Below are 12,147 nucleotides of genomic sequence, written 5' to 3' on the forward strand. Positions count from 1 at the left end.
TCGTATCCCAAGGCGCCTGCGGCGCGGTGGCACCCGGCCTCTGCGACCGGTCCTGCCGTCGGTGCGACCTGGGCTGCGACGGCAACGCGACGACCGTCGCGACGACGGCGCGCGCCCGGACGCGGTCGACGGTCGACGTGACGTGCGCCGCGCCGTCGGACCTCGGCGCGAACGACTGCCGGCGCCTCAAGGCCGCGCGCGCGCTCTGCACCGCGGCCTTCGCGCTCGTCCTCGTCTGCGCCGGCGCGACGGCCGCGAACTGCTACGCGCACGTCGCCGACGCGCCCGGCCGGGTTCGCGTGTTCGTCGACTTCGTCGCGGCGCTCTCGGGGAATCTGAGCTCGGCCTCCGCGCTGGGCACGCTCTACTGCGCGTCCGCCATCGGCGCGCGCGCGTCGAACGAGCGCGACTGGAGCCGGCAGAACCACGCGCTGCGGCGGAGCACCTACGTCGTCGTCGGCCACGTCGCCGTCGAATCGTTGATCGCCGTGCTCGCGTCGCGCTCCGTCGTCCGCGGCTACCGGCGGCTGCCCGCGCGGGAGGAGGACGCGCCGCCCTCCGTGGAGATGGCGCCGCGGGCCGAGGTCGTCTAAAGAGCGACGCGAGTTTTAATAAAAAGGGGGCCAACATCACTGGAGGCTGCCCGGGGCCTCGTTGGCGAGCAAGGGCGCGTCCGCGGCGACGAGCTTCGCGTCGCGGGGCAGCTCGAGGCACGCGAGCGCCGTGCCCGCGACGAAGCAGGCGCCCGTGAGCACGAGCTGCGTGAAGTAGGCGCAGCGCTTCGCCGGGAGGAAGGCGAAGCCGACGCACCAGCCCAGGGACTGCGTGAGCTTGAAGAAGCCGACCATGCGGCACCGGTCCTCGGCGTCGTCCGGGTACAGCGCGCCGATGAGCCAGTAGGTGTAGGTCTGGACCTGGGAGTCGGAGAACCCCCAGGCGGCGAAGGCCAGCGTCGGGAGGGCCCAGTCGAGCCCCTCGAAGCCGACCTTGGCCGGGTCCGGGCCCTCGGTCTTCTCCAAGTAGCCCGCGACGCCGAACCCGACGGCCGTGACGGCGACGAACTGGCAGAGCACGACCACGGCGCTCCGCCGGTGGGACCGGCTCTTGTCGTCGAGCGCCCGGCCGGCGACGAAGCCGCCGACGACCTCCATGAAGTAGAACGACGCCAGCTGCAGGCCGACGACGCGCTTCCGGAAGAAGCGGTCGCCGAAGCCGTTGAGCTGGTAGGGCTGGTTGTAGCCCGTGTACCAGAAGAGCAGCGCGAGGCACAGGGCCCGCTTCGTGCCGAAGAGGCGCATCGTCGAGGCGAGCTCCGCGAGCGCGCCGGGCGCCGCGCGATCGATCATGGGGCCGTCGGCCCGCGCCGCCGGGACCGCGTCGTCCTCGAGCAAAAAGCACGCCGCGCCGCCCGCCGCGATCAGCACCGTGAAGCCGAGGTAGAGCGGCGCGTTGCCGCTCGACGTCTGCGTCGAGAAGTAGCCGAAGGTCACGAAGCCGCCCAGCACCGCCGACGTGTTGAAGAGGCACCAGAAGACCGCGAAGAGTTCGCCGACGTCGTGGCGCGCGTCGCGCGCCGCCGCGTCGAGGAGGATGCGGCCCTGGGCCGTCCAGAGCACGGCGGCGCCCGCGCCGTTGAGCGCGCCGCCGCCGACGACGAGCGCCCGCGTCCACCGCGGCTCGCCGAGCGCCGCGTACGCGAACGCCGCGGCCGAGAAGCACGCGTAGCCGACGACGCCGCCGGCGAGCGACCGCTTGCCGCCGAACCGGTTCACGACGCCCGGCGCGAAGAAGCAGCCCGCCGTGAAGACGGCGTAGAGCGTCACGAGCGCGTCGCTCGCGAGGTCCGCGCCGAAGAGGATCGACGCGTAGCCCTGGAGCATGTAGTAGGCGATGAACACGAGCAGGAAGATGACGCCCATGATCACCGTCTGGCCCAGGGCGCCCTTGCGCTCGAACGCCATGGCTGCGGCTGCGGTGAGCTGCGGTGGTGGGATGCTCGCTCGATGCGGCGGCGGCGGCAGCAGCGGCGTCGCTCGTAGCTCTCAGAAGTAGTGGCAACAAGCCGGCCTACGGCCTTCGCGAGCTATCGGCCACTCGTTTAATTGAGGTTTGCGCTGCGCACGCTTTTAACCACTCATTAAAAGTTTTATGTTGCTGCTCGGACGGACGCTCCGCGACACACTGCAAAATAGTATACAGGCAGGTACATATAGAACGGTACCATCCGGGGGTATTTTTTAACGGCCGCGACGCACCCATCTAGCGGCCGTGCCCTTTTGCATACCCCGGGACGAGTCAGAGATGCGTCTTTCCTGAAAAAAGCGCGTCCAACGGACATGATGGCGTCGAGATCCGAGCCCTGCGGGACTCCTGATAGTCCTACGTAGGATATATAGAACGGTACTTTCGAGGATGTAGCGCCCGGCGATGATCCGATGGCCCCAAAACCTGCTGATTTTGTGCACACGCCGAGGCGGGGGCAAGGTGCGCCCCCCGCCAATAGAAGCACGTCCAACGGCACCGATCGCGTCGAGCATCAGTGCCACCCAGTGGCTCTAGGGCCTCCCGCTACCTATCCTAGTTAGGATATTGAGAGCCTCTAGGAGAGGCTCTGGTACTCGACACGCTCGGCGCCAAACTGCGCGGTTCTTTTGTCGGGGGCCGCATCCTGTCTCGGCCTCGGCGTGTGCGCAAAATCAGCAGGTTCTGGGACTATCGGAGCATCGCCGGGCACTCTTAATCCCCAGGGTACCGTTCTATGTATAGTACCGTTCTATATGTACCTGCCTGTATAGATTCGTCGCTCGAGAACGCGGCTCCTCCAGGTTGAAGTCTTGTTGAAGTCCCGAGACGCTATCACGGGGCCGTGGCTGCGAGGAGAAGCAGGCGTTGCTGCCGGACGACCGGCGGAGCGGGTCCGGGCGAGCCGCTCGCGCCGCTGGCTCGCGAGCGCGCCGAGGTCGAGCTCCGCCCGCGCGTCCGAGTCGGCGCCGTCGCCGCACCGACACCGAACGCGCTCGAGAAACCGCGGCTCGCTGCTCTTACCAGAGGCGTGCGACGGCGCGCTCGGCCGCGGGCGGCGGCGGCGGCGGGACGTAGGTGAGGGCCGCGGCGGTCCAGCCGCGGAGCTCCGCGGGCGGCGCCGCGAACCTCGGGCCCGGCGGCGGCGGCGGCGACGCGGGCGGCGGCGGCGTCGCGGGCGCGGCGCGCGGGGCCCGCGCGCGCGGCGGCGTCGCCGGGCGCATGGGGCCGAGGCAGACGCTGGCGAGGGCGTCGCGCGTCTCCCGGGCCTGGAGGTCCGCGACGGCCACCAACAGGTCGTCGACGCGCTGCTCGAGCTTCCGCCGCGCGGCCTCGCTGCCCTCGAGGCGGTCCTCGAGGTCCTGGACGCGCGCGCGGAGCGGCGCGTCGTCGGTCCCGCGGGGCGGCGGCGACGGCGACCGGCGGAACTTGAGCGCGCGCCGCGGCCGCGCGTCGCGGTCCGCCGTCGCCGGGCACTCCGGCCGCGCGGCGTCGCCGGCCGCGGGCGCGTCGCCGTCCGCGAGGAGGTCGAAGACGTCGTCGCCCACGGTCGTCGCCGCCGACGACGGCTCCCCGCGCGGCCGCCGCTCCGGCGTCGCCGCCGCCTTGGGCGCGCGCGTGTGCCACGTCGGCGCCGCCGCGGCGTCCGCGATCGCGCGCCGCGGCCCGCAGTCGCCGTGCGCGCTCTTGCGCCGCTCGACCTCCTTCGCCGGCAGCTTGTAGCGCCCCGCGTCCGTCAGATAGGCGTTCCACTCCGCCTTCTTCGCCGGCGCGCGCGCGCGCTTCTTCTTCTGCTGCGAGCCCGGCTTGCGTTGAGCCCAGACCGGCGCGAGGCCGTAGCGCTTGCCGATGCCGTAGCGGGACAGCGTCGAGAACTGCGGCATCGTTGCGCGCGCGTTTTGGGCACGAGGTGGTGTGATGCGCGCGGCGCGGCCCCACCAGCACGCACGATTTTGAACGCCACAAGAGAAAGTTGATGTGCAAGCATGGGGAAACGTCGGCGTTATCGAAGGGGTCAAGCATGGCGGAGATCGTGGGGCTGGTCCGCGCCTTGCGCGAGGGCGACGACGCAGCGAAGGCGACGGCGGCGCGGGCGCTGGGCGACCTCGCGCGCTACACCGACGCCAACCGGGTCCTGATCGCCGAGGCCGGTGGCATCCCACCGCTCGTCGATCTCCTGCGCGACGGGAGCGCGGCGGCCAAAATGACGGCCGCGGAGGCGCTGCGCAGCCTCGCGTGCAACGACGCCAACATGGTCACGATCGCCGCGGCCGGCGGCATCCCGCCGCTCGTCGATCTCCTACGCGACGGGAGCGCGGACGCCAAAGCGGCGGCCGCAGCGACGCTGAGCAACCTCGCGAGCGACAACGACGCCATCCGGGTCCTGATCGCCGCGGCCGGCGCCATCCCGCCGCTCGTCGACGTCGTGCGCAACGGGAGCGCGGAGAAATGGGCTGCGGCCGCGCTGCGCAACCTCGCGTGCAACGAGGCCAACCGGGTCCCGATCGCCGAGAACGGCGGCATCCCGCCGCTCGTCGAGCTCCTGCGCGACGGGAACGCCGGGAACAAAGAGCAGGCCGCGTGGGCGCTGCGCCACCTCGCGCTCAACAACAGCGCCAACGCGGTCGCGATCGCGGCAGTCGGCCTCGAGGCGCTCGTCGAGCTCGCGCGCGGCGGCCGCGTGACCGTCAACGAGCGGTGGCTCGTGCGCAACGCGGGCATCGCCGCCAAGCGCAAGGCCGCGCTGGTCGTCGCCGCGCTGCTTCGCGCCTGCGTCCCGGAGGAAGTGCGGAGCCGAGTCCCGTACGACGTCAACACCGCCATCGTCTCCTACCTCTAGGACGCGTCGCTAAAAAGCGCCGAACGCCATCGAAGAGTAGTCCCCACGCTTTACCCCCCCGCCTTGTGCCTCGGGAGCATGGGCCGTATGAGGGGCCCGCTGTCGCCGCCGAGGCACTCCGGCGTCACGCGGACGCGGAGCCCCGTGCAGCACCTGGGCAAGAAAAGAGTGCGAAATTCCCAACTCATATCTCGGTCATTTTCCGCTCGTTTCGGCTGATTTTTGGACGAGCGATCATCTCTCGGAGCGCTCTCGACGCCGGAACGCGCGCGCGCGGAACCCTCACGTTGAAGCGACGTTGAATCACGCTTTTCCCGCTCCGTGCAGCACGCGCCGCGCCACGTCGCGTCCGCGGCGTCGGCGCCCTCGCCGAAGGCGCGGAGCCGGTCCTCGAGGAGCTGTCCGGCGAAGGCGTGGAGGTCGAGGTCGCCGCGGAGCCGGTGGCGCACGTGCGCGAGGAGCTCGGGCCCTAAAAGCTCCGCGGCCGGCGGCCGCCGGTTCCTGCCGAGGTACTTGTGGTAGATGCGGCCCGCGCCGTGGGCGAGGAGGTGCGTGCAGACGCTACTCGTCGGCCAGCCCGCCGCGAGGGCCAGGAGCCGCAGGAAGGCCGCGTCGCGGTCGAGCGTGCCGACGACGGCGACGTCGCGCCTTAAATTCGCCTTCGCGGCCGCGGCGGCTTCCGCGACGGCTTCGTCGTCGCCGTCGTCGAAGGGGAGGGGCGCCTCGCGCGCGTCGAGGTCCGGCCGGTGGCGCGCCAGTGATAGCAGCGCCTCGTGGCCGCCGAACTTGCGCGGCGCGAGGCCCGCGATCAGCCCGTCGAAATCCGCGGCCGTCCAGTTCCGCGGGTGCGCGAGCGACGCGCGCTGCGCGGGCGTCCAGTCGTGGTGGTCGCTCCAGAAGTAGAGCGCCGACAGGTGCTGCTCGACGGGGTCCCGGAGCAGCGCGACGAGCAGCGCGCGCGGCGCGGCCGACGCGGGCAGCCGCGCGCCGAGACCCGCGAGGCCCTCGCGGCGGTAGACGCTGATGGTCTGGTGCGTGAAGGCGTTGTTGTTCATGAAGTACCAGTTGTGCGGCACGAGCCGCTTCGCGACGTCCGGCGCCAGCGTCGGGATGGCGCAGTGCTTCTTCACGATCTCCGACGTCGCCTCGCCGCCGACCTTGTGGAACTTGAGCAGCACGACGTAGGGCGATGCGTCGACGCTGCGGTCGCAGGCGCTCACGTTCGACGCGTTCGTCGCGGCGGCGCGCGCGAGCCGCAGCAACAGCGCGACGAGGCAGCCCATCTTGATGGGCTGCCGCATCATCGTGCGAGCTGCCCGAGGCACCTTGACGTAAAAGATCCTTTGTGATCATGAAACGCGATGGTGCAGCCAGCGCTCTCTGTTTAGCCTTGACGTGTCTCTAAACGTAGGGGGGCCGGGAGGAACCGCGGGGGACGGTGTTTAGCCCTACACTAACGGTGCACGCCTAGCTCATATTCGCCGCCATGCTGCGCCCGGCGACGACGATCCGCAGCTTCGACCCCGCCATCGAGGCGCGGCGGCAAAAAGCCCTGGTGCGGCTCCGGAGCTACCACGGCCCGCCCATCAGGTGGGTGCGCGGCGTCCGGGACCTCGCGAAGCCGAGGGCGCGGGAGACGGAGGCGCCCCTCGACTTCGGGCTGCCCTTCCTCGTCGACGGCGACGCGACGACGGGCCTCGCGCTCCGCGAGGAGCTCTACTGCGGCCGCTGCCGGGGCCTGCTCAAGCCCGGCGCGCTGCTCTGCGAGACGTGCTCGGGCCTCACGGCGTCGAGCAACAAGGAGGACTTCCCGGCCGGCTCCATCGAGAACGCGGGCTGCATCACGGACCGGCCCCACGCGACGGAGCCGCCCGCGCGCCGGCCCTTCGAGGGCCTCGCGAACGCGCCCGACGCCGACGACGCGCCGTCGCCCAAGTCCCAGGCCCGCGAGCTCCGGCGGCGCGCCAGGGTCGCCGCGGCGCTGAACCGGAGCCTCGGCCGGCGCATCGCCGAGGCGCGGGACGACGACGCGGGCGCGTCGGCGATCAGCGACCGCGTCCGCCCGCTCGTCCGCGAGGCGAAGCGGCTCGGCGACGCGCGCGCGCTCCAGTCCGAGTTCGGCGCCGCCGCGGGCAAGCCGCCGACGCCCCGCGACGCCCTCGAGGAGCTCGGGCTCATCCTGTTGGACGCGAACCACAAGGAAGACCCCAAGGACGGCTTCGACCCCGCCGCGATCGCGCGCATCTACAACCCGGAGCTCATGCCCAACGACGAGCGCTTCTACGACGCGCTCGAGCGCGAGGGCGTCGAGCCCCTCTACGGGCGCTACCTCCGCGAGGGCCCGCGGCGCGGCGACGGCGCGTACGCGAACTCGCCCGAGCTCCGCGCCGTCGGCTGGCTCCACGAGACGTTCCCGTCCCACCAGCGCCACATGGCCCTCGAGCGCGTCATCAACATCAAGCACACCATGGTCGAGACGGACACCTTCGCGCCGAAGCTCAAGACCGCGGCGCCGCTCATGCTGCGGAATTTAGAGCTCGCCATGCGCAAGCGCAAGCCCGAGGAGAACCAGGGCATCTCGGCCTTCGCGCGGGGCGCGCGCGGCGGCGAGGGCCTCGTGCGCAGGGACGAGACCGTCGCCGACGACCGCGGCTTCGGCATGCGCGAGATGATGGCGGACGTCGCGGAGTTCAAGGCGGCGCGGCTGCGCAAGAACCGCGAGTACGAGGGGCTCGTCAAGGAGAAGGAGATCCGGGGCATGGACAAGGTCAAGTGGGCGCCGAACGCGCAGAACCGCGCGCTCGACGACCTGCTGGAGAGCTTCGACAAGGCCGCGCCCGACGTGCCAAAAACGCCCGACATCGGCGATTTGACGGCGCCGTCCGCGCGCGCGGGCAACCTCCGGCCGCCGAGCCGCGGCGCGTCGACGCCGGGCTCGGGCTCGAGCCGGCCGCCGACGGGCGGCTCGAGCCGGCCGAACTCGCGCGGCGACAACGCGCGCATCCGCGAGCTCCGCAAGGCGTCCCGCGCCGCCAACTTCGCCGCCACGCTCCGCGCGGGCGTCGACAGCCAGGGCGCGTTCCGGTAAGCCACGGCTGACTTTGTTTTTAAGGCGGAGAGCGCGTGGGCGCGGGGCGTGGCGACCGCATTTTGATGAAGCCAGCGCTGCCGGTTTGGATGAAGTTTTGAATTCCCACCTAATGCTTTCGTGCCCACTAAAGTTTCCTCCTCGCAGTGGGGGACCGCCCACTGCGCGGGAGTGCTCGACACAAGCACGGTACCCTCATAGTTTTCGCCGATCTTCCCGGACCATCGGTGGCCCTCCGTCGAAGCCTACCGTGCTTTTCCTTCCGTAGTTGCCTTCATTTCTCTACGCTGCAGACTTCAGCGTCGAGCGAGCCAGGTGATGCGCGGCCAATCGTATCCAGGATAGGTCGCGGAGATTGTTGATGAACGCCGCGGTGACTGCATTGAATTCAGGCGTACTCCCTACCGATGATGCGGCGGCTGCCCTTGGTGGTCGCCGTCTTGTGCGCGACCGCGCGCGTCGGGGCTGCGCGGGCTGCCCTTTCGGAGAAGGCGGGCTGTCGCGATGATCCGACATGGCACAAGCATGGGGAACCGACGCTCGACTGCCGCAGCGTCTCCTCGACGCGCCACTGCTCCGGCTGGAAGAGCAGCGCTGGGATCGTCGCGAGCGTCGCCTGCCCGGGGAGGTGTCGCGCGGGCTGCGGCGCGCGACGGAGGCTCGAGGACTACGACGACTACTCGACGGACGACAACACGCCGACGGACGACTACCCCACGGACGACTACACGCCGACGGACGACTACCCCACGGACGACAACACGCCGACGGACGACTACCCCACGGACGACTACACGCCGACGGACGACTACCCCACGGACGACAACACGCCGACGGACGACTACTCCACGGACGACCACTCCACGGACGACAACACGCCGACGGACGACCACTCCACGGACGACAACACGCCGACGGACGACTACCCCACGCTGCCCTGGAGCCGCATCGCCTGCATGGGCGACTCCATCACGCGCGGCGACACGACCCACACCGACGAGCCCGAGGAGGGCAAGCTCGACCGGGGCAACTACCCGAAAACGTTGGGCGCCCTCCTCGGCGTCGACGTCGAGAACTTCGGCGCGTCCGGAGCGTCCGTGTCGGGCAAGCGGGGCTACGTCGGCACGGACGAGTACGAGGACGCCGTCGACTTCGACCCGGACTGCGTCGTCGTCATGCTCGGCATCAACGACGCGAAGCTCGAGTGGGACGAGGACGACTTCGTGGAGGCCTACGCCGACTTGGTGGAGGCGACGATCGCCGACGCGCCGAGCGTCGAGGCGGTCTTCGTCGCGGCGCCCTACCTCGCCGTCGGCACGTGCTGCGACATCGACATGGACCTCGTCAACGGCGAGATCCCCGACGCCGTCGCGGCCTTCGTGGAGGCGCGCGGCGACGGCTTCGCCGTGCCCGTGCGCTTCGTCGACGCGCGGGCCGCGTGGCTGCAGGCGACGGGCTGCGACGCGTCCGACGTCGACGACGCCTGCGAGGCCTACTACGACGACGACGGCATGCACACGTCCGACCGCGGCAGCGACGTCCTCGCGGCCATCGTCCGGGACGCGCTCGAGGGCTTCGCGGGCGCGCCGACCTACGCGGAGTTCGACGACTACACGGACCAGCCGACGCCGGAGTACTACGCGGAGTTCGACGACTACACGGACCAGCCCACGGCCGCGCCGACGAACTTCAGCTACCTCTACAAGAACATCACCTTCTCGTACAGCTACGAGTCGACGCCGTACAGCTTCGCGGACAAGAGCGAGCTCGAGACCGCGGTCGACGCGTGGCTCGCGGACTCGGACGCGGCCGAAGAGACGTACGGCCACATCAGCGCGTGGGACACGTCGAAGGTGACGGACATGTCGGAGCTCTTTTGCGTTTATTCTTGGGCCTGCACGCACTCCAACACGAACGCGCAGTCCTTCAACCAGGACATCGGCGCCTGGGACACGTCGAAGGTGATGGACATGAGCGGCATGTTCTACCACGCTCACGCCTTCGACCAGGACGTCGGCGCCTGGGACACGTCGTCCGTGACGGACATGAGCTACATGTTCTTCGTAGCTGACGCCTTCGACCAGGACATCGGCGCCTGGGACACGTCGTCCGTCACGGACATGAGCTGGATGTTCTACAGCGCTGACGCCTTCGACCAGGACATCGGCACCTGGAACACGGCGTCCGTGACGGACATGAGCCGCATGTTCTACCACGCCGACGCCTTCGACCAGGACATCGGCGACTGGGACACGTCGTCCGTGAGGGACATGAGCTACATGTTCTCCAACGCTGACACCTTCAACCAGGACATCGGCGCCTGGGACACGTCGTCCGTGACGAGCATGAGCTGGATGTTCTACAGCGCTGACGCCTTCGACCAGGACATCGGCGGCTGGGACACGTCGTCCGTCACGGACATGAGCTCCATGTTCCGCTGGACTGACACCTTCGACCAGGACATCGGCGGCTGGGACACGTCGTCCGTGACGGACATGAGCGGCATGTTCCTCGATGCTGGCGCTTTCAACCAGGACGTCGGCGGCTGGGACACGTCAGCCGTGACGGACATGAGCTGGATGTTCTCGGATGCTTCCGCCTTCGACCAGGACGTCGGCTCCTGGGACACGGCGTCCGTCGCGGACATGAGCTACATGTTCTACGATGCTGAGGCCTTCGACCAGGACATCGGCGCCTGGGACACGTCGGCCGTGACGGACATGCGCTGGATGTTTGCAGATGCTGAAGCCTTCAACCAGGACATCGGCGCCTGGGACACGTCGTCCGTGACTGACTTGAGCAGCATGTTCTACAGCGCTGACGCCTTCGACCAGGAAATCGGCGCCTGGGACACGTCGGCCGTGACGGACATGCGCTGGATGTTTGCAGATGCTGAAGCCTTCAACCAGGACATCGGCGCCTGGGACACGTCGTCCGTCACGGACATGAGCTACATGTTCTACGTAGCTGACGCCTTCGACCAGGAAATCGGCGCCTGGGACACGTCGTCCGTCACGGACATGAGCCGCATGTTCTCCAGCGCCGACGCCTTCGACCAGGACCTCGGCTGGTGCTTCTCGTTTTCCGATCCGGGCATCGGCGGTAGCTGCTCGGTGACCAACTGCGGCATCACCTTCTCGTCGACCGTCACCTGCGTTAACACCTACGCAAAGCTCCAAGCCGCGATGCTGATCGACGAGGTCGTGATAGACATCCGCGCCGACATCACCGTGGAGGATTCTGCCGCGGGAGCATCCGGGCTCTACGTCCCGTCTGGACACAGCGTGTCCCTGACCAGCTCGGGTCGTCACGCTCTTTCCGGAGACGCGTCGACGACGCTCTTGTACGTCAATCGGAACAGCTATCTTACCGTGGACAACATCCGGTTTAATGGCGGGTACCGGTTGATCGACACTTCTGTCATGGGGGGGTCGCATTCCCTCACGGCGACGGACTGCGAGTTTTTGAATAGCGCTGCCAACGCAGTTCATCGGTTTGTATACCTGAACATAACGAGATGTCTCTTTGAGAACAACACAGCCGCCAACTCTGGTGGATCTATCTACGGCGGAAACGGCGAGATCACGGATACCGTCTTCCGCAGTGAGTATTCCAGCTTCAGAGGGGGCGCCGTGTTTTTGCCTGGGTCGCAGATGGTGGTGCGGAACACATTATTTGAAGACTGCGGTACGGCCGGCAGCCCGGCTGGTTCAGCTGCATACGTGGGAAACTCGGCACAAGTCACCTTCGATGGCTGCGTGTTTCGAGATAACACCGCGGGCCATGACGGGAGCGCCCTAAAAATCGCGGACACGGCCGCGGTGGAGTTGATTTCCTGTATGTTCGAGGGCAACGATCAGGACGCCATCACTATGAGCGGCTCGACGACTCTTTACAGCCTCGACTCAGCCTTCGACGATGAGAGCGTCGTTGGTTTTCAAAGTTCGTGGAGTGGGACTGCCGAGTTCAAGTGCGACGATATCGACCGCCTGCTACCAACGATCAAGGATGTGTCCAGCTGCATTGACTGCGTCGACGTTTCGAGCTGCGCAGCGCCGAGCGCCAACCCGACGTCCGCGCCGATGCCCGAGCCGTCCGCCGCGCCGACTGCGACACCTCTCCCGACGCCCCTCGACGCGAGCTACAGCTACGAGTACGAGCTCCTGCTCGAGTACTCCTACTCCTACGGCGAGCAGCG

The 12,147-nt window shown here is 68.7% G+C and overlaps 3 protein-coding genes across 3 annotated transcripts in view; 2 read left to right on the forward strand and 1 right to left on the reverse strand.

Annotated features, from left to right (window-relative positions):
• Nucleotides 1-629: 629 nt before the first annotated feature.
• AURANDRAFT_61461 (hypothetical protein) lies at nucleotides 630-1,961 on the reverse strand (the record flags this gene model as incomplete). The annotated part of the gene is made up of 1 exon (XM_009034994.1): nucleotides 630-1,961. The coding sequence occupies one exon, from the start codon at nucleotides 1,959-1,961 to the stop codon at nucleotides 630-632; it is 1,332 nt and encodes a 443-aa protein (XP_009033242.1).
• A 2,090-nt stretch (nucleotides 1,962-4,051) lies between these two features.
• Nucleotides 4,052-4,600, forward strand: AURANDRAFT_6678 (hypothetical protein; the record flags this gene model as incomplete). Its single annotated transcript, XM_009034626.1, has 1 exon — nucleotides 4,052-4,600. A coding segment is annotated over one exon (549 nt), but the record flags the coding sequence as incomplete, so codon positions are not given.
• Nucleotides 4,601-7,121: 2,521 nt separating this feature from the next.
• Nucleotides 7,122-12,147, forward strand: part of AURANDRAFT_61463 (hypothetical protein) — a gene marked incomplete at both ends in the record, with an annotated part of 11,480 nt that continues 6,454 nt past the window's right edge. Inside the window, 4 exons of the mRNA XM_009034964.1 lie at nucleotides 7,122-7,945; nucleotides 8,578-9,768; nucleotides 11,056-11,255; nucleotides 11,490-11,552. Of these exons, the coding sequence (XP_009033212.1) occupies nucleotides 7,122-7,945; nucleotides 8,578-9,768; nucleotides 11,056-11,255; nucleotides 11,490-11,552 (2,278 nt within the window). The remainder of the gene's footprint in view (nucleotides 7,946-8,577; nucleotides 9,769-11,055; nucleotides 11,256-11,489; nucleotides 11,553-12,147) is intronic.

Source organism: Aureococcus anophagefferens, assembly GCF_000186865.1.
Source record: "Aureococcus anophagefferens unplaced genomic scaffold AURANscaffold_2, whole genome shotgun sequence".
NCBI classification, from domain to species: domain Eukaryota; class Pelagophyceae; order Pelagomonadales; family Pelagomonadaceae; genus Aureococcus; species Aureococcus anophagefferens.